Source organism: Macrotis lagotis, chromosome 6 (assembly GCF_037893015.1).
Source record: "Macrotis lagotis isolate mMagLag1 chromosome 6, bilby.v1.9.chrom.fasta, whole genome shotgun sequence".
Taxonomy (NCBI): domain Eukaryota; kingdom Metazoa; phylum Chordata; class Mammalia; order Peramelemorphia; family Peramelidae; genus Macrotis; species Macrotis lagotis.
Genome location: NC_133663.1, coordinates 230,270,783 through 230,291,794, shown reverse-complemented (window position 1 = coordinate 230,291,794; position 21,012 = coordinate 230,270,783). Strand labels below are relative to the sequence as shown.

Genomic DNA, 21,012 nt, shown 5'->3' with positions numbered 1-21,012 from the left:
GACTCATCATATAATTAGCCTTTCTCCTGCACCTGCTTTAACCCAAGTCCCCTTCCCCAGTTTTTGCCCTCTAATTAGTTGTGACCAAATACCCCATCTTAGAACCAGTAGAACCCAGAATGTGCAGTATAAATAAATGTAAAGTATTTTTTAAATGTTTAATGTACAAAGGGCAGTTAGGTAGAGAGAACTCCAGTACTGAAATCAGCAGAATCTGAGTTAAAATTTGACCTCAGACACTTGATACTAACTAGCTGTGTAACTTTGGGCAAGTCATTTAACCCCACTGTTCCACAGGCAAACAAAAAAGAAATGTTTAATATCAATGGAAATGCAGGTTATTATATCACTTAATAACTATTTACAATTATGTATTTTAGATATAGACAAAATTCCACTATAATTTTGTCTGAGTCTTTAGGACTCTATTGACACATGCATACACATCAAGGGCATTTTCAAGTCTTATTGTTTAATACAAAAGCCCAGTTCAATAACTTATTTTAGAATTTTAGAATATTTTCTACCTTTAAAATGAAATCTAATTTTGATCACTTGAAATTGATGCATTGAATACATTATTTGTTTTGCTTAAGATTTTGATTTGTTCAAGTTGATTCAAGTCAAAGAATTTCACAGATTGAAGAGAACATTTATATTTATATGAATGTAAATTTAATCACAGAAGCTGGATTTTTACTGCATGGCTAACTGAATTTTTGTGGAATGGATATTAAATCAAGAAAAGACTACATTGATTAAAATATGTATCTAAAGATATTACAAATTTATTAACAATCCTGATTAATATTGTATGTTTCTATGACTTAAGAATAGCTTTATTTACAGTTCAAATTAAACAAACTTTTATGAGATAATTGCTTAGTCAGCACTGTGAGTATAGCACTGGAAGTGGAGTCAGGAAACCTGAATTCAAATCTGGCTTTCAGACATTTTCTACCTGAGGGACACTAGTCAAATCACTTTACTTCAATCTGTTCCCATTTCCTCATCTGTAGGTTTTCAGCCTCCTTATAAAGAAGAAATGAATTGATATTTTAGAGTGCTTTTCAGTGCTCTCAATTTTTGTTGTACTAGGTTCTGAAAATACCAAGGTGGATAAGGCATAACTTGATCCCAGAAAAGATGCCAGGCTAAATAAGAAAGGGGAACAACAGGGGAATGAGAGGACATAGACTAGGGGTTGGCACAGGAACAGATAAAGTATAGAAGTGAGTATTATTCAAAGGGAAGAAAAATGAATAAAAGGGAAGGTGAAGTTCATTTAGAATGTTATTAGAAGCTTCAGAAGGAAGAGAGAACTTTCATTTGGAGGACAATAGAGTATGAGAGAAGGGTTCATAGAGGAGACACTGTCACACGAATCAGATCTTGAAAGAACCAAGGTATTCAACAAACCTAAAATAGATAATCTTGTCTATGAATAATTTTTTTTCTCCCAGTTTCTTCACTATCTCTTCCTATGGTAGAATATTCACCATCCTACTGGTCCTCCTTTGGATGTGTCTGAGCTTTCCAAAGTCTTCTCTAAAAGATGCTGACAAGAACAGATTATAGAACTACAGATATGCCCCCAATAGCTCATAGAACATTGAACCATCACAGTTCTATTTCTGGGGATTATACCTCTCTTAAGATTGCCTGGAATTACATTAATATTCTTGGCTTCCATATCATCCTGTTGGCATAGTCCATTGCAACCCTCATATTATAATACAAAAACTAGGAAACATTTAATTTTAAGAAATATTTAAAAATTAGTTTCTTGATGCATTTTAATATATCACTCATTTTTGGATATAATCCCTTGCAAACATAGTCATTGATCATTTCCCTAAAATAAGAGAAAATAATAAAACAGTTAATCAAGTGTGAATGTATCTGACAATGTTTGCAACATTCAGCAACTATTATCCTCCTCTCTACTGAAAGGAGGGAAGAATATTTCAAAATATGTTCTCTGCAGCTTACTGTAGTGATAGTCGCTTGGTCTGCTTCTATTTTAGTGTTCTTTTCATTTCTATTAATTATAACTATTCATATTATATGCTTAGATTTGAATATTTCCCTCTGAATCAATTCAAATAAGCCTATCTCCTTCCCCACCCATGGAGGCTTGGATTAAGATGCTAGATTTTTTTTTCAGCCATTCTTCCTTCATTTTGTACTTGTAAAGTTCAGGTTTTTTTAAAAAAAATACAATCGGGGCGGCTAGGTGGCGCAGTGGATAAAGCACTGGCCCTGGAGTCAGGAGTACCTGGGTTCAAATCTGATCTCAGACACTTAATAATTACCTAGCTGTGTGGCCTTGGGCAAGCCACTTTAACCCCATTTGCTTGCAAAAACCTAAAAAAAATACAATCATAATCTTTACATTTATCCCATTAAATTTCATCTTATTCGATTTGTCTCATTGTTCCAACTTGTCCAGATATTTTTGACTCCTGACTCTCCCATCCAATGTCTCAGTTATTCATCCTGACTTTTTACCATCTACAAATTTGATAAGCATAACATCTCTTCCTTTACCTAAAACCTTGATAAAAATGTGAAACAGAAAATCCCTGGGATACTCTGCTAGACAATATAATTTGCACATATTTCTTTTGTTAAGACTTTATTTTAATATTTGTTATTTTAGATTTTTTTTAAACTTTTAAAATTATTCCACCTTCATATATTTTCTATCATAATAACAAGTCCTATTTCATCACTGTGAAGCAATGAATATAATTGTTTAGTGAGGCTGCTTTTGCTACTTTATATTCAAAATTGCCACCTTTCTCATTAAAAAATGCTATTTTTTTTCTCAGTTTGTACATGCCTAAGAAGCTGATCATGGAAAAAGATAAGAAATTTTTCTTTCTTCAGAGATGTTTCTGAGCATATAATGGAATCTTTTCTATACTAAATTATACTCTCTTGTAAAGAATATGCTAGTAGCACCTGCATCACTATGCCATATTTGAATGTGAAGAAAATATTTTGTGACATTAGTGAATGATAGATCATCACTAAGTTCTTAAGATGAAAATCACCAGCTTATGGACAACCATATTTACATATATATATACATATATATGTATATATATATAATTGTTTGATCTCAGTTTTAGCTCACAGAATCATAGATCTAAAGCTAGAAGAAAGTTTAGCAATCTAATTCAACCTCCTTTTACAGATTAAAAAACAGATGTCAGAAAGGTGACATGACCTGCATTGTTCCTCAAGCATCTAAGATCAAATTTGCCCTCAGTCCTCCAAATCCAAGTCCTGTGCTCTTTGTATTGCATCATATGAAACTGGTTAGGATTGTAGAGGGTCTCCTTTCAACCCAGAGATTGAGAAATGTTCTTTGAAATAGATGTTTCATGCCCTTTGCCTGCTGATTTTGCCTGTTACTGCCTGGAACCCTGTTGAGAAGTATTCTTGAAATCACTGGAAATATTGCTTTTTTTAACCACATGCTAAATTTCCACTGTTACAATACTAAGGTAGCCAGGGCAGCTAAGCTATTGGGGGGGGGGGGGTGCAGAAGGAGGGCAGCAAGCAGTCACTGTGGGCAATAGAACTAGGGATTATACAGCATCCTCCCACTCTGAGCTTGTCAAGAGGCAGCAGATGAAAATAAGAAGAATGAGTTGTTAAAGATAAGTCTAGGCTACTCCGCAGATACTCAAGATAATTTGTTGGCAAAGGAAAAAGAAAACGTGGGACCAGGGGAGACTTCTTCCTCAAAGAATAGTTCAGTGCTGCTGTGAAGATCTCTTATTCCTCTATGGCTTTCCCTGTGAGTTTCTTAGTTATGGAGAAGATCAAAAGGTTGAGCAGTGATGAATTCAAAGCATAAGGTAAGTAATAGCTGTTCCCCTGACAACACCTCATGAGATGTTCCTTATTTTTACTCTGGCTTTCCTAGATTAGAGATCACAGGAGCCTAGCAGAAAAAAAAGCACAACCTTGAAACTAGTAGCCACAGCAATTACAGGTAGAAAGGTGTACTCTTACCACTTCTGCATTCCTTTGGAACGGAGAATAAAATTTTCACATTGAAACAACATTATAAATGATGATTAGTTCCCAAAGATATTTAACACATAATGAAGTGACTACAATAGGCATTTGCAATGAAAGATATGTGTAAATACCTTAAATATATGGGAAAGGCTCTCATTGATGAACCCAGGAACCTACCTACCTTCCATTTGTAACAGTGAATATAGGAAAATGTGCTCTGGGTTCCACAGATCTGGATGACAGGAAGATTTCTAAAATATTCCACATTGTAAAACAAGTCATTTCTCTAGCAGGGAACTTAAGGTCCTTCACAAATAAGTCATCAGGTTCAGTTAAAGTATATCCTAGGACCAACTGACAAATGTAGTTGCTGAATTTGTAAAGATGAGAGGAGGATATGTTGAATGGCAAACCTGCTGATCCCACAGATCCCTGTTTATATGTCAGTGAGCTTTACTTTGATTCCTGATAAAATTCTAGAGATTTTACTAAAAAGTGAATATTGAGAAGAGGAAATTGTGATTAAGAAGAGGCAAAATGATGTCACTAAGAATATGTAATGTTGGACTAAGCGTTTTTTTTTTAAATAAAGATACTAAGCTGATTGATCAGGAGAATACCAATGAAAAGACCCTAAATTGAAATAGCAAAGCATTTGGTAAAATTTGTCATTTTATTTTATGTGGACATGATAAAGAAATGTGGGTTAGATAATAGTAAAATTAGATGGAATAGGAACTGCTTGAAAGTATAATTATTAATGACTTAATGTTATTTGGGAGAAATCTCTCTAAGTCTCTCCAGGGCTCTAGGGATTTGTACTTGTCTCTGTTCTCTGTGACATTTTTATTGAGTAGAATGAAGGTCTAGGTGGCAAATTTATAAATTATCAAATGATAATAAGATGAATAAGAAAAGTAGCACATCAGATGGTAGATAAATCCCATCTTAATCCAAATCAAATAAGATAATATTTAATGAGAATAATAAAATTTGACTCATGGGGCTCAGAAATGAACCTTAAAAATATATTAATAGACATATAATGAGATTTGCATTTTTGTCTAAAATATATGGGAATGTCTAAAAAAAATTCTAAGAATTTTCAATAGATTGCAAACCCATTATGCATTTATATAGTGGCAATGAATGAAAAAAATTAATAGGAACATTGGCTAAATTAAGAAAGGCATTGTATTCAGGACAAGAAAAGAGAAAGTCACACTGCTCTGTTCTGTTCCAACCACATTTGAAGTTGGTTTCAGTTCTTGGCACCCAAATGTAAGGATATTGTATAGCATTCAGAGGAAGGTTACAAAGGATAGTGAAGGGCTTTGAACCCTTAGAATATAAGGATAATTTGAAGGGAATACACATGTTAAACCTGGAAAAACAAAGACTCCTGGGATTTGATATCAGTCTTCAAATATTTAAAGGACTATCATTGTGGATTTGTTCTAATTAGCTTCACAGTTTAGAACCATTAGCAATTACACTAAGTTTCAGAGTTACAGAGGTAAGCTTGACACTAGATAATCTCCCTAACAACTAGAATTGTCCAAAAAATGAATGAAGTGATGACCTTAAGAGGTGGGTAGATTCCCATTACCTGGAGGTCTTCAAGCAGAGGCTGAATCCTTATGTGTTGAATATTTTAGAATGGAGATTCCTTTCATCGATAGGTAGGATATGGATAAAGAACTGGTTTTAGAGTCAGGATGTGGAAATTTGAATCCAACTTCAAATACTTAATACTTACTAGCTGCATGACCTTGGGCAAGTCATTTAACCCTAATTCCCTTGCATCTGAGTCATCTTCAAACATCTTGATTCATTTCTGACCCCTGGATCCAGAAGACTCCAGAAAAGAAAGTGAGCACCCCTTCACTCAAATCCAATTCATGTGCTTGTCATGACATCACTTCCCTGCTGTCATGGTCTTCTTCAAAAATTAAGGACAAATTATTATTATTATTATTATTATTATTATTATTATTATTATTATTAAGCTAAAATAGATGGTTGCTGAGGTCTTTTCCAACTTTTCAAGTTCTATGATCGTTGCCTTTCCTTATATCATATTTGCTTATATTTTTTTCCTTTCTTTATATCCCCCCTCTTTTTTCAGAGAAGGAAAAAATTGATTAAAAAGAAGAAATATGAGAAACATTAATGATATCTTATTGAAACCATCTGCATCCATACAAATTTACCTTATAGTTTTTATTTTGATTTTTTTCAGAATATATTCGATAATTTTTTCCTTTTAACTGTCTTCTAATTCAAATAGATTCAAGCAATTTTAATTAATTTATTTTCTTGTAAGGTATCTAAGTGATTTTGTTTCATCATGGCATTTAGGGAGTCTGATGATTCATGAAGGGCTTTTTTTTCCCTTTCACACAAGATATTTTTCAATTTTTTGATTTGATCCTATTATTTCCTGCTGTCTCATAGAGTCATTGGGCTTATTTATTACATTCTAACTCAAAGACAATTTTTCTTAGGTATTGTTTTCAATATTCCATTCTAAGCTATTTTTAAACTCCAAGTTCTTTTCCTCAGATATATTATTTTGTTTATAAAATCATTTGCTTTATTTTTTTCTAGTCATTCTATTGTTCAATGTTTTCTCTGAAGCTCAACTTTCTGAGTTTTCTGTTTACTCATAATCTTTCTTCACAGTAGTCACTGTTTTCTTCTCTCTACTCACATATCCATTCTCAAATCCTTATTTAGAGTTTTGACCCAGAGCTATAAATCTGGCACATCTACTTTCTTGGATGGAATGGTTCAGCACTGTTTAGTCTCAACCTCAATTATAAGTAGGTCCTTGTCACAAACATCCACCCATCCTGGTATATCTACATTGAGGGTTGGCAGGTTTCAGGGTCTTCTTGGATCATCTGTATTAAGATCACTGCAGTCTTTAGGGATCTCTGGAGTATCTCATCTTATATTATTCTGTCCTTCTGGACCCCAGGGACATCTTAGTTATAGAGTTATAGTGTTACTTCCTCCTGGCTCCATATTCATAGTCAAAGGATATTTCTGTAGTTTTGTGATCCTCCCTAACAAGGTTTTCCTCATCAAGCAGTCTAGACTTGTTGCCTCCTGAACATAGTATCACAGACTTCAGAGTACTCTATAACCTGTAGTCTACCCTGTATCCCTGTAGTCTACCCTGAATCCCTGTACTCTGTATTCTGACTCTACAACCTCAGTCATAGAGATATGAGGTTAGAGAGACCCCAACAAGGAACTTGTTTAAATTGGTTCCTCTGATTAAAGAATCTCATAGGTCTATAGGTGTCTTTGCTTACCGGAGTTTCTTTTTTGGATTTCTTTGTCATTATTAAGTCTGGCACTATTTTTAGAATTTTACTGAAAGTGGATAGTGGAGAGCTTGAATCCCTTCTGAATTTTCACGCTGTCATATTTACAGAAACACCACTAATAAAGGTTGTGTGTGTGTGTGTTTATGTGTGTTTTAAGACTTGAGGAAAATTAATATTTGAAGGCAATCAAGAAGTAATTAATAGAAAGAATTTGGGAAGAGGATAAGGAGAGAAAGGAGAAATGGGAGCAAATTGCTGTAGAAGATGCTCTCAAGAATGGCCACCTCAAAACCTCTGAGCTTCAGTTTTTTCATCTGTAAACTGAAAGAGCTGACCCAATGACCCCAGATGGCTCTACATCTGCGATTTTTTTTTGTTTTCTCTTTTCCCAAGTCTATTTTTTTCTCACATTTTAATCACTGGCTTTACAGGCTGGGGAATTTTGTGTTAGTAAGCCAAATTAAGATTTTAGAAGGTATAGTCCATAGATTCTGCCTCACAGTGCTGACTGACACTCTCACACAATACCAGTCATACAGGAGGCACAATCAATAAGTGAATAGAATTTAGTTGAAATAAAAGAAAATTTATAAGAATCTTATTGGAGAATGATCTGGATTTTCACTGAAAGAGCCATAAAAGCAATTTTCCTTATCACCTAATAATCCCAGAATTCAGAATTATACCCTAAGGGAATAATCAAGAAGGAAACAATTATTAGCATGAAAATATTTAGAGTTTATCCATTGAAAATAAAGTGAATGATGCTAGGAGAATGATTAGTTCAACTGTGATCTCTCCTTATCATAAGATCATTGAAATGCAGTTGGAATGATAAATGTTGGGAATATAGATATATGTAACAATGGATACAGAATAATGTGAAACAAGTAAGCAGCATTAGGGCAATGTTTATAATGCCATATAGTAAGTTAAGGGAGAAAAACCTACAGGAAACTAAAAATGAATCAGAGTAAAGAGATTAAATAAACTATTATTATTTCTATATAGAAATTTTTAAATGAAAAAATTTAACCATGTTTCATGTTCATAAAAATATTTAAAAAGAACAAAAGCAACATTACAAATTGGCTGTTGGAGATTAACCAGTATTTGAAAATTCATATAAATTCATGATGGTATGAAACTGTCACTTTTTTGTGGATGTCTATGTAAAGGAAAAGAATTATTGTCTAAAGTTTTATTGCTCACTTTCATTGATTCAATTCAAAAAATTGCTAAAAATCTGTATATTTACAATAAATTTAACAATTTAACAAATTGTTAAACAATTGTGTATGTGAAATATATGATATATGTTACATAGGACATGCAAAATTTATATTACCTACACAAATAACTATGTAGGAACTTAAAATAATATAAAATAAGACCATGAAAAAGTACAAAGTACTTTTGTATGTCAAAAGTTGGGTTGATCAGGGAAGGCTTCATAAAAAAAGATTTTATATTTGTGCTTCCAAAAATGGATTGGATTGTTGGCAAGAAAAGCATTCAAGGCATTTAAATTTGAGTGGAAGAATAGAGGTGGCAAAGTATAGTTCTGGTACAGAAGATGGTGAATGATCAAGATTGTTAAGCTCAGCATAAGTACTTGAAGATGAGGAATAATAAGAGACAAGATTGCAGAGACGGATTGAGGTCAGAATTTTTTTTCATGACAACTTCTTGATTAGCAAAAGAAAAAATTCAAAAACCTACTAGAATTGTTTGGAGTTGTTTTATAGTTTATTTATCATGGATTTTTCCCTTTATTTGCATGTTTAATTTGTTCAATTCTAAATCTTTCCAACTTGATTTACTTTATACCAACAACTTAGGAAGTAGATATTACTTTTTTTTTAAATATCCATTTGTTTGTTGTGTTATGTGCTAATGTTGGTGGGGACCTTTAGCTCTCTTCCATATCATAATAATGCCAGTGTTCTGTTTATGATCAGAAGTTTTATTTGGTGACATATTGCTGAAATGTTGTTCACTGCTTCCTGCACATGCTTTGTAATGTTTGTAATGAAATTTCAGGCTTCCTCCAGATCTCTATTATAATTCTCTACTTTACATGTAAATTTTATTTGAAAACACTCCATCTTTCCCCAAAGGTAATTAAGGCTTAAAAAGGGGGAAAGAGGAAAGGTTTGTTTTTTGTTTTTAATAAGTTACCCTCATTAAGGGAAGGAATTTTTTAGTTTTTAAAAAACAAAAAATATTTATTAATTAGTGTTAAGGTTTCAACTGAAGATTTAGTTTTAGAAAAACAAAATAAGCATTTAAAAAAATTCTATACACAAAAGAAAAGAGGGGAAAAGAGGTTTTATGAAAGAGTAAGAGACAGAGAGAGAGAGAGAGAGAGAGAGAGAGAGAGAGAGAGAGAGAGAGAGAGAGAGAGAAACACAAAAAATTATAATGGGAACAGAAACTGAATAGCCAGGATCAGAGTTTTTGGCTAGACACCTGCTTTGTGTAGTTTTTCAGCATGTACTTTTTAAAGACTTTAGAGTTTGTCCATAGTTTAATATCACATGTGTTTAATGGATTGTTGATGATGGTTTCTCTTAGTATACTCTTTAGTATGGTCCTGATATAATGCAGAGCTGATCACTTGACCTTGATGATGTCTAAACTGTTATTGCCTTGAGTATCTGGGATGGTAATAATTATCCATAATTTAGAATAATTTCATAATGTCCATAACTCAGAAGGAACTGCTCAGAAGGATTTCTCTACATGTAGCAGTCATTTCTCTTGTAGTCATTGAGTTACAACATGTGGTATTCTGATTTTGGAAAACAGAATAAGTGAATAGAATTGAACTGAATCTGTATGCATATATCTAAGTGGTTGTAATATAAGAGTACCTTAGCAAGTCTCACAGATCTGTGTAATGTACTAGTCACAGAAATTACTATTCATAAGAAATTGATGGATTTTATTTTCTTTCTGCTTAATATTCAATGACTTAAGTTAGATATCAAAGTAATGAAGTATGTATCTATAATACCTGCTGGAGAAGTCTTCTCTTGCCTACTTTTGTATATTAGAGGAACAGAGTCTAGTGCATCTTCTTTGGTAGTACAAAGGTCAGAAGTTTATGCCTGTTTCTGTATTAGGCAAATTTTTGGTTTCTTTGGATCACCAACTTTATCATAGGTTCACATACTTTTAACTAGAAGAAATCATGGAGTAGTTGATGAACAGGATTAAAAGAAAGAAAAAGATGTTCTATGAGAGGACATTTAAAAAATTAAGATTGCATTACCAGAGGAAGAAAAATGAAAGGGACCTGCAGAATTTTTCTGAGAGATCCACTGGATTTCATTGTTCTTCATTTCCCCAGAAAACAGTACAAAGTAAAAGGGTTTAAATAAATACATTTTAGATTCATAAGACCACATCACTAGAGGTAGAAGGTCTGTTAGAGGCCATTTAGTCCACCTCACAACCACCACCACCACCACCCTCCACATTTTAAAGATGAAGAAACTGAGATCCAGGGAATTTTGGAACTTTCTCAACATCATATAGGAAGGAAATCTCAGAAGTAGATTTGAATCCATGTGGTCTGATTGCCCAATCAGTGCACTTTCCACTGTACTAAAATGCCTTCTAAAGGATTAAAGAAAAGTACATATCAAGTATCACAGTAATGCAACATGGAAATAAGATTCTGATGAGGGGAGAAGGACATCTTTGTAGAATCCTCATCCCTGGAAAGGAGAGACCAGGACAAGAGAATAAAAGGCAACAGAGAACAGAACTGAACAGGACATGAATGGACAAGGCAGGTGAAGAGAATACAGGAGAGTATGGGAGAGGTCAGAAGAGGAATGGTCAGAAAAACAGAGGATCTTTTTTCCGGTGTCTTTCTTTTTTTGGTTTCCTCGCAGAGAAAGGGTCTCACTTGGCAGCTCAACACTCCTTACTATCTTCTACAATTATGTCAAAAATTTTGGGGAGAATAAAGGATTGGGCTCCCTGTCATAAATATCAATCTGCCTGAAGACAATGGACTGAACAAGATAATCTCCTGATGTCCTTAAACTATGTTTCTATGGAGTCTATGAAAGGGTCATCACTAACTTCACATGATCTCACATATTTACTTCTGTAGCATTAGTGAATCACAGTGATCTTTCAGAACAACATGTACCTGAACAACTATTTCCCTTTTCAGCATTTCTAACAAGTACTTTTCTTGAAGACATTAAATGAGTTGGGAACTCAATCCACCTTCCTAGATAGTCCATTTTGTTTTTAGATAGCTCTAAGTTTTACTTGAGCAACTAGGTAGCACAATAGACAGAACACTCAGCTGGGAATGAAAAAGATTCATCTTCCTGAATTGGTTTTATAGCCATGAGAAACTTGCATCATGGGTTTGTTAAAAATAAGACATACATATGTGAACATGTGAATATATATGTACAGACACATGCAGATACTTATTATATGACCCTGGGCAAGTCACTTAACCCTACTTGTCTCAGTTTCCTCATCTATAAAAATATAGCTAAAAAAGGAAATGGCAAAACCACCTTAATACCACTGGCAAGAAAACCCCAAATGAAGTCAGGGAGAGTTGGAAATGACTAAACAACAACTACAACAAAAGATTTCCATATTTCAAGTATAAATTTGCTCCTTTACAACCTCTGCCCATTACCCCCCCCAAGATCAAGTAGAACTTTAATCCTCTTTCAGAAAATGGCCCTTCAAATACCTGAAGATAGTTATCATGTCTCCCATAATTCTTCTCTATTATTCATGATGTAATACCACAAAATGTAGCTCAGAACCCACATATACATATAAATTTATCAACATTCATAGTACCAAATTCTAATCAATTTTAAAAATATTCAAAAGAGCCACTAACAAACATTCATTTTCCCTTGTTCAATTATAATGGCCTCAAAAATAAAAGGTATAATGACCTCTCCAAACTGTCAATGTTTGGTTACTTCTAATAGCAAAGGGCCTCAGCCAGGATATTTCTGAGTACAATTTTCCAGAGGAGGGCTCCTTGAAGAATTCTTCTCAGAACCCTATTATCTAAATTTAAGTAATTGGTTATGGATAATGTATGCTTATACAACTCTGATAATTGTTTCTGGTGTATTGTTCTTATTCCTGGAACACCAGTCACCTAGAACATGGCATACCTCTGCTTTACAATCCACAGTTACTTTCATTCTGTTCCTTTAGCAAACTTCCAGTGGGCATTGTGAGATATAAAAGCTAATATGTGGGTTTATGCCAGAATTTTATATCAATGGCTTGCCTTAGGCTTTATAATACACCTGACTGGTATGTAATTAGTCAGTCATAGTTCTTAAATCTTGATTTGGGACTGAAGAGGCAGGGGACAGAGATTTAGTACTCACTACAAAAGGTTCAAAAAAGCTATAATTTGCTTCCATAGTTGGGCATTTCAACTAAGATCAAGATATATGAGGCATATGGCTAGGCCAGGGCTTTCCAACTCTTTCAAATATGATATGAGGGGCTTTTAAAAAATCCAAAACATTTTTTAAAAAAATCCAAAAAATCCTTATATGGACATAATTTGTATTATTATCATCCATTTGTTAAGATGATACATAATGATAAATTCAGAAGTGTTTTTAAATACCTCTCTATTTTATTAATCACAAAAATATCCACATATATTTCAAAATTAGTAATAAAGCTATATAAGATATATTCTTTATTAAGGTCCAGAAGACATGTTTGCTTATCTATTAAAATTTCATGATGGCATATTTTGGTAACACTAAGTTCAGAGGCAACTTGGTATAGAAGAGATATGGCTTTCAAGTTTAAAAGACTTGAGTTTAAGTCTTGCCACTGACATATCCTAGCTATGTGACCCTAGCCAAGTCAGTTAACTTCATAATGCTGTTAGCAATTCTCTAAGATTATAAGTTGCAGAGAAGGTGTTGACTTACATTACAGTTTCCCTACCTAGGAGTTCTCCATACCAACAAAATAAAACAAGCCCCTTTCCCTAAGTAAAAAATCAACATAATAATGTATGTTTCACAATTATTTTTGGTTCACTTTTGCAGGCCTCCAAGAGATCTTTCAACTTATTCTGATAAGAATATATAGATGTGTGAATTCTAGTATATTTTTATTCTGGTTTTATTTTGAAATGTAACATAATGGATTGAATTTACTGATATCCAAAGTCATTTCCCTATGATTCTATTCTTCTAGGTTTTCTACCATGGCAATATCCAAAAGATAAATAACAACAATACTTGTTTGTTTGGTTTTACAGCCACAGAACCAAGGCTTCAGGCTGGCCACCTCCTTCAGGAACCTGGAGCTTGAACCAGGTGCCACCTTATGGGTGGGAAATGACTACAAACAGAGATGGAAGAGACTACTTCATCGAGTAAGTTGACTAAATTTATAGTAAAAATTTGATCTTTTGATTACCTATAGCAATACTGAACACTCTGCCAGCAAGATAAAAAAGAAAATGATAATGAGAAGCTTTCATCATGGACTTGTTAAAAATAAAACACATGCATGTGAACACAAGAATACATATGCGCAGACACATGCAGGCAATTCTAGTATTGCCTTTGGAGCAATATGCATTGAATCCAACTTACATACTTTGACACCTCACTAGTGACACTACTGTACTAGCATTCATGAGAAAACTAACTCAAGAAGACTGAAAAATATTCAGTCATCAAAGGATTGTATTTTATTCATGTTACTCTACTTAGTAATGTCATAAAAGTAGACTGATTCAATTTATAATTGCTTCAAAAGAACCTAGAATATATATCCTGGGACAGTAATATAGTGATGTCAAACTCATGGCCCTAAAAACTGGTGAACCAGATTAAAAATGTAATTGGGATATATTTAACAATGTAAATAACAAATAACAACATAGATTATGTTAATTTATGCTTTTCTATGTCAACATGTGACCAACAGTGATATGTTCCTATTTGAGTTTGACACTACTACTCCTGTGACAATGTAGGTAAAGAAAGAAATCCCATTTACTGAGCATTCAATTAATCAAAGTTTAATTCTGATGTTGTACCAGCTACTTGTTTCTCCTACCCTAAAAGATTAAATTGTTAGAGTTTAGCATAGCATTTAACTGCTCAAGCAGTGACAGCTGATTGACCATTACTATACCCTACCTTTTTGATGTAGTTTTGAATAAGTACTTCTGGCTATTTTATGAATATGAGCCTTCTTCACCATTCCAAAATAAGTGAATAAAATATAAAGGTCTGATTTTTGTTTTATCATTAATTCCTTACAGACCCAAATTACATTTAATTTTATTCATATGCAGAAACAGATTTGAAATTGGAGTGCTCATGATTTTAATATAAGAGATACTTCTACTCTGTTCTCTAATGGGGATATTGTTCTGGAACATATGGAAACTTATGGGCTAAATGATATTCTAGTGGAATTTATGCAAAATTGGTTAAATGGTTGGATTCAAGAAGCAATCATTGGTAAATATGAAGCTTTAATCTAGGATCCTATTAGCTCAGAAGGAGCTCTCTAGTGGAGTTCCCCCAGGGATCTGTATTTGGCCCTGACTTTTAGCATTTTTACCAGTGACTTGCTTATGACATAGATGACATGGCTACAAAATTTGCATTTGACATAAAGGTGGGAGGGATTGATAACCCAGTGTATAACAGAGTTGGCATCTGAAATTATCTTGACAGGACAGAATCTGATAAAATGAATCCAAAGAGGGATAGATGGAAAAATATTATACATGACTTTAAAACATTGACTTTCTAAGTATAAGAAAGAAGAAAATGACAGGATATTTGGGAAAAGACTCAGTGGTCTTAATGGACTAAAAGCCAAAGGGTTAGCAGTTTAATAAGACAATCACAAAAGTGAATACAAGCCTCAGGTACATAAAGAAAAGCATACTGTCCATGATAAGGAAGGTGAACTTTCCTATTCTGTCCTAGTCAGTCATGCATCTGTAGTATGGAGCAATAATAATCTGGAGACCAGATAATCAAATGCAAAACCAAATCAATTTAAATAATCAAGTGTCATAAAATCATTTCATTATGGGCATGGTGAAGATAGGACTTAGGAGGGATGTGATAATTGCCTTCTAATTTTAAAAGGTTGTACAGAAGAGGAATTCAACAAATTTTCTTCATACCAGAGAATGAAATGGAATTAAAACAGTAAGGAGACATTTCAAAGAAGCAAATTTAGATGGCCAAATCCAAAAGATTTTAGATGACTAAATAATGACTTAACTGAATCAAAAAGGTCATTGATAGAATATCCAGAGGAGATCAAGCAGAATAATGACAGAATAATCAGAAGTAGAAAATGCTATATAAGAATCACTTCAAGAAAGTGAGGATGTTAAATCTTAAAAAGAGCAGATTTGGAGGAGAGACCAAGAGAGATGATAACTGTCTTCAAGTAGATAAAGGGCTATCTTATTAATGAGAGGTCAATGAATCAACTAACAAAAAAATTTTAGTAAATTTCCTAATAACTAGAGATATTCAAAAGTGAAATAACTTTCCTCAAAAAGTAATGAGTTCTTGAGGGGGGAAGCAACATTAGGGGAAAAATTGTAAAATTCAAAATAAATAAAATCTTTCTTAAAAAAAAAAAAGCAATGAGTTCTTCCCCGCTACTTCAAATCAAAGTTGCATGATGTCTGATTAGATAGTTTGTAAAGGATATTGTTTTTGTGTAGGTTTGACTAGAAGGCCTCCAAGATCTTTTAAAACTTATAGTGCCTCAAGAAGTTGTATGGAACTCCAGTTCTCCAGAGTATCCCTGTGTATCTACTCCAAGGATAATTGATATACCCCTCTAAGAACAAATTGCATTCCAAAATTTAAGTGATTAGAGAAACATTGAATTTTTTTGACAGCTCTGAAGTTGGAAGGAGTGAGTTCTTCCAGCTTGCCCAAAGCAGAAAGAATATCAGCTATCATGATGTTCTATCTATTTTTGTAATAAAGGCTCTAATTCATTTATCTTCCTCTACCAGGGCCATAGCCATCAAGATGGTCTTGATTCTTTGGCTCAAAACATAAAGCTTTTAAATGGAAAAATAAAGTATTTTCTGGAATGAATACAAGTTTAAAAATAAATTGATAATGAGGTTTTTGGAGTGTTTATCAGGTCCTTTAGTTTAAAAACATTTTTTTTATTTATTAGATTGGGCTTTTTGTCTGTATCTCATCCAGTCTGGATCTTTTTTTGATCAATAAGTAGAAACCCAAACATAAACAAATTGATTTGAGATCACAGGTCTGAAGTCAGCTTCATCTATATGTTTTTCTACTTATCTTGTTGACATTTTAAAGGGTTTGCCCTTGTGTTGATTTGGCATTGATGGTGTATAATGACTTATAGAGACCAAAGCACAACTTAATGGACAAGACTGCAGTAGTTACCAGTTAGCAAAGTTTTTACAAACCAAACTATCTAGTTGAACTTTTTCATTTGCTTCTCACCTCCAAAGTCTTTTAAAATTTCCTGATGTCAAGGAGCCTCCTTTTTGAATAAGATCATCAGGTTTCTCTCACTATTTAATTTAATAAATAATGATCATTATTCCAGTCTTCCTGTACCTACTGAGGACTCTTAGTCACAGTCACAGAGATCTTTTAATTACCTGTACATCCAAGATGTCATGGTTTGCTGCCCTGAATGATTATTCTTGAAAATTTAAAAGGCATTTTTAGAAGTTAATCTGTGATTGGTAATTGGCACCTTAATAATTAATTTTGTACTCTTGTATAATTCCTTTTGAAAGCATAGAGATCTCTTATTTTTTGACCTTGTCATTAATTTAACGAAGTATGAGTATGGGTATGATTAGCTCAATGCTCTCAATGAAATAGGAAGCTGAAGAATAGACACAGAATCTCCAGTTCAAGGTCAGAATCTGATGGCTAAATAATGAGGTAACTCAATCAAAAAGGACATTGATAGAATATCCAGAGGAGATCAAGTAGAATAATGACAGTTTTGATTAAGGTTCATGCTATATAAGAATCAAGAAAGTAAGGATATTAAACCTTAAGAAGAGCATATTTGATGGAGGGAGCAAAAGAGATGATAACCGTCTTCAAGTAACTGAAAGACTATCTTATTAATGAGAGAGGGAGGAAGGAAGGAAGGAAGGAAAGAAGGAAGGAAGGGAGGGAGGGAGGGAGGGAGGAAGGAAGGAAGGAAGGAAGGAAGGAAGGAAGGAAGGAAGGAAGGAAGGAAGGAAGGAAGGAAGGAAGGAAGGAAGGAAGAAAGGAAGGAGGGAAGGAGGAAAGTAAGAAGGAAAGGGAGGGAGGGAGTAAGAGAGGGAGGAACAGAATTAAAAGTTTCTTCTCTTAAACTTTGTCTTCTTTCTAGGAATCAGATTCATTCATTCTGACTCACCCCAGCGGGTAGATCTAGAGCAGTGGTTGGAGAGAGAATTCTCCTTTACTTTTAGCAAAAGTTGGATGACACACATTTGACTGTGTAGTAGAAAGAATTTTTCTACATTGCATAAGGTAGATGGATTGTGGAGTCTCTTCCAACTCCTAAATTTAGTAATAATACCTTTCTTTCAAAATATGATTCTGAGAGGTTCAAAGATGAAAAATTTCCCTCTTGCTAGGTGTCACAATAAATAAAGCCTTGGGTTATAAGGGCCTCAGTTCAAATCCATCTCAGACATTTATTAGCTATGTAAACCTGGACAAGTTACTTAAACTCTGTCTACCCCAATTTCCTCAGTTCTAAAATAAGGATACTAACACTTACCTCTCAGGGTTGTTGTGAAGATTAAATATTGCCTATATATATATATTTAGAAATTAATTTTTAAACTTAAAATGAATCAGTTTCATATTTTGTTCAGTTGAGAGGAGGGAAATGAAAATAAGCCAGAAGAAAAAAGAGAAAAGACAGAAGAGGCTGGGGGGGCTAGGAAATAAAGAAGTGAGAGAAAGACAACTTTAATCTTTAGATTATGAGCTCTTTAATAGCAGGGACTATCTTTTGCCTTTTACTTGGTATTCCTAGTACTTAGCTCAGAGCCTATTATATAGTAGGTGCTTAATAAATGCATATTAACTAAATGTTTACTCAGTAAACTAAATGTTCATTTACCCTATCAATCTTCATAATATACTTCTGTCTTAATAGAATTATTTATTTTCCTTCAATATTCTTTGATAGCCATAGGTTCTGAGATTTATAGCTTGAAGGAACCTTAGAGGGTTTCAAATATAACCTTCACCTTTTACAGATGAGGAAACTGAAACTGATAGACTTTTCCTGGGTCACACTAAGCAAGGCTAGATTTGAACCCGATCGTTTTGCCTTCAAGTTCAGTAACATATTCACTATATTATGATGGGGTTCTTTTGGGGTATATTTTTTCTGGCATTTATCTCAGTCTTTTTTCCTCTTCAATCTATTCTTCTTAAATATGCTGAAATAATAATCCTAAATTCCCCCTCCTTTATCCTACAACCTCTCTCAAAAACCTTTGATGACTCCCTATTGTTTAAGAAAAATATATAATCTCCTTATAGAAAGTTAGTATATAAGGTTCTCCATGATATAATTCCAACCTCCTTCTTCATTTACTTCACAATTATTCCCCTTCATAATCCAACTTTCCAACCAAACTGTACAATTAAACTATTTCCAGACTCAATATGCCACCTTCCATTTTTCAGCATTTGTGCAATCCATCTGCTATGACTGAATATATTCTCTTAATCTCCAGTTTTCACAATCCCCATTCAAAAAGTCAGCTCCAGTTCTGCCTCCTTCATGAAACCTCCTTTGACTTTTATAGATCACTAAGAAATTTCTTAGTGTATCACATCTTCTCTCCTCTTTGCCCCATGGCACCCTACAATGTAGTATACTTATCTCTGACTACAGAATATTCCTTTTTCCTCTCCCCCACCTTCACCTGAACAATATCCCCTGTGTCATTTTTTTATCTTCAAGTCTCAATGCTTAGCTAAAGACCATGAGCATCTAAAGCAACTAAAAAATATCTTGCTAATTAAGTGGTATACTTAGTTACTCTGTGTATGGCAATTCCATTCTTTTCTTCCTGTTAAACTTCAAAGATCTTCTGTAAGAATAATGAAGACCAAATTGAGATATGATATATGCAAACATGTGTTTGATTTAATCATAAACTTCAGACTTCAATGTCTTACATTTTCCAGGCTGTGTTTCTTATGAATGTTCAAATCCTAAAAGATCCAAAAAGATTAAATATGTTTTCTTTTCTTTCCTAGGAATAAAAGTGACAAAGGAACACACTGGGAATTTCTTTGTATGCTCCTAAGGCGGGGGGGGTACATTTTGAGGAAATGGTCTATTACATAGGTTAGAGTGATTTCTAATCATTGAATTCAATAATGAAATTATGTTGGAGGAGCAATTCACCTCATTATGTATGGTTTGATTAAGGATTCTTAAATAAAACCTATCCCTTCCTAGTATTCATAAGGAATACTTGCATAAAGCACAGATAATGTGCTTGTTGCAAGAGCCTTTTAGTTAAATGGGTTCCTTGCGATCCCATATATCCATTCAAGTGGAAGAAGACATATTATAATTTTGAAATTGGAGGAACAAAGAAAATGCGATAGCATCATTACATGAAATGAAAGGTAATTATGTAGTGTCAATGCAAATGCTTCTCAGCCTGAATGTTCTGAAATGTTTATTCCCTTCGCTGAACCAAATTTGGTTCCTTTCAAAACTGACAACAGACCTATCTGCTGAGTTAATAATGGCAGCTCCCTACTGGAAGGTAACAGTTGCAAAACTGATAGAAGAGCTTTCAATGGAAAAACTAATGAGTGACACTATCATTTGCCACCTATCTTGGCAGACTACAGAATGGCCTGGGCTGTGTAAACTTAGGTAAACTTCCCCAGATGCCAGGATCAAATCAGAATCTGCTTCATTTTCCCCACAAACTTCATCTTGAAATTTTGCTGATTTGCTTACACTGCCATCTATTCCAGGAAAAATCTCCTGAGACATTTTGCTTTTTTCTCTAATAGAGCCGAGTATGGAGTTCATCTGATACCATTGAAGTGAACCTGATTTCAACAAACAGCTGAATCAAGTACACATTTAGTACCAACAATAGACAGCACAATTAACTTCTCAACTTAGCCGGGCTATTTTCTAGGTAGCCCCTAGGGGTATACATGGTGTGGGTCATAAGAGCCATTCAGAAACACAATGCCTGCTGACCTGTGAAGAGCAAAACTACCTGCCAAGCCAGGTTTTCATAACAGACTGTAATTGATACATTACCTTGGGGCTGCTGGCCACCCTTTAACTCCTTTGAAGGGGTTTTTGGAACACACATTTCTACATTGAGCCAACCCTTGTAGAGAGCAATTTTGATCATAGCTTGTGGCACTAGCAGGGTGAAAAACTCTGGACTCTACTTTAGAGCCAACTAGGCAGCCTGGCTGATGGTCCCAAACAAATGGACTGGCCTGAGAGGACACAAAACAATAGCAGTAGGTGTATCTTTCCATTGCTGTTTGCCCTACTAAATAAGAAAAGAGAAAGCAAAAGAGCCAATAGAGAA

The 21,012-nt window shown here is 34.0% G+C and overlaps 1 protein-coding gene across 1 annotated transcript in view; it reads left to right on the top strand.

Moving 5' to 3' along the window:
- Positions 1-21,012, top strand: part of LOC141491469 (FERM and PDZ domain-containing protein 4-like) — a 496,143-nt gene that overhangs the window by 238,243 nt on the left and 236,888 nt on the right. Inside the window, exon 2 of the mRNA XM_074192454.1 lies at positions 13,678-13,794. Within this exon, the coding sequence (XP_074048555.1) occupies positions 13,757-13,794 (38 nt within the window). The 5' untranslated portion in view covers positions 13,678-13,756. The remainder of the gene's footprint in view (positions 1-13,677; positions 13,795-21,012) is intronic.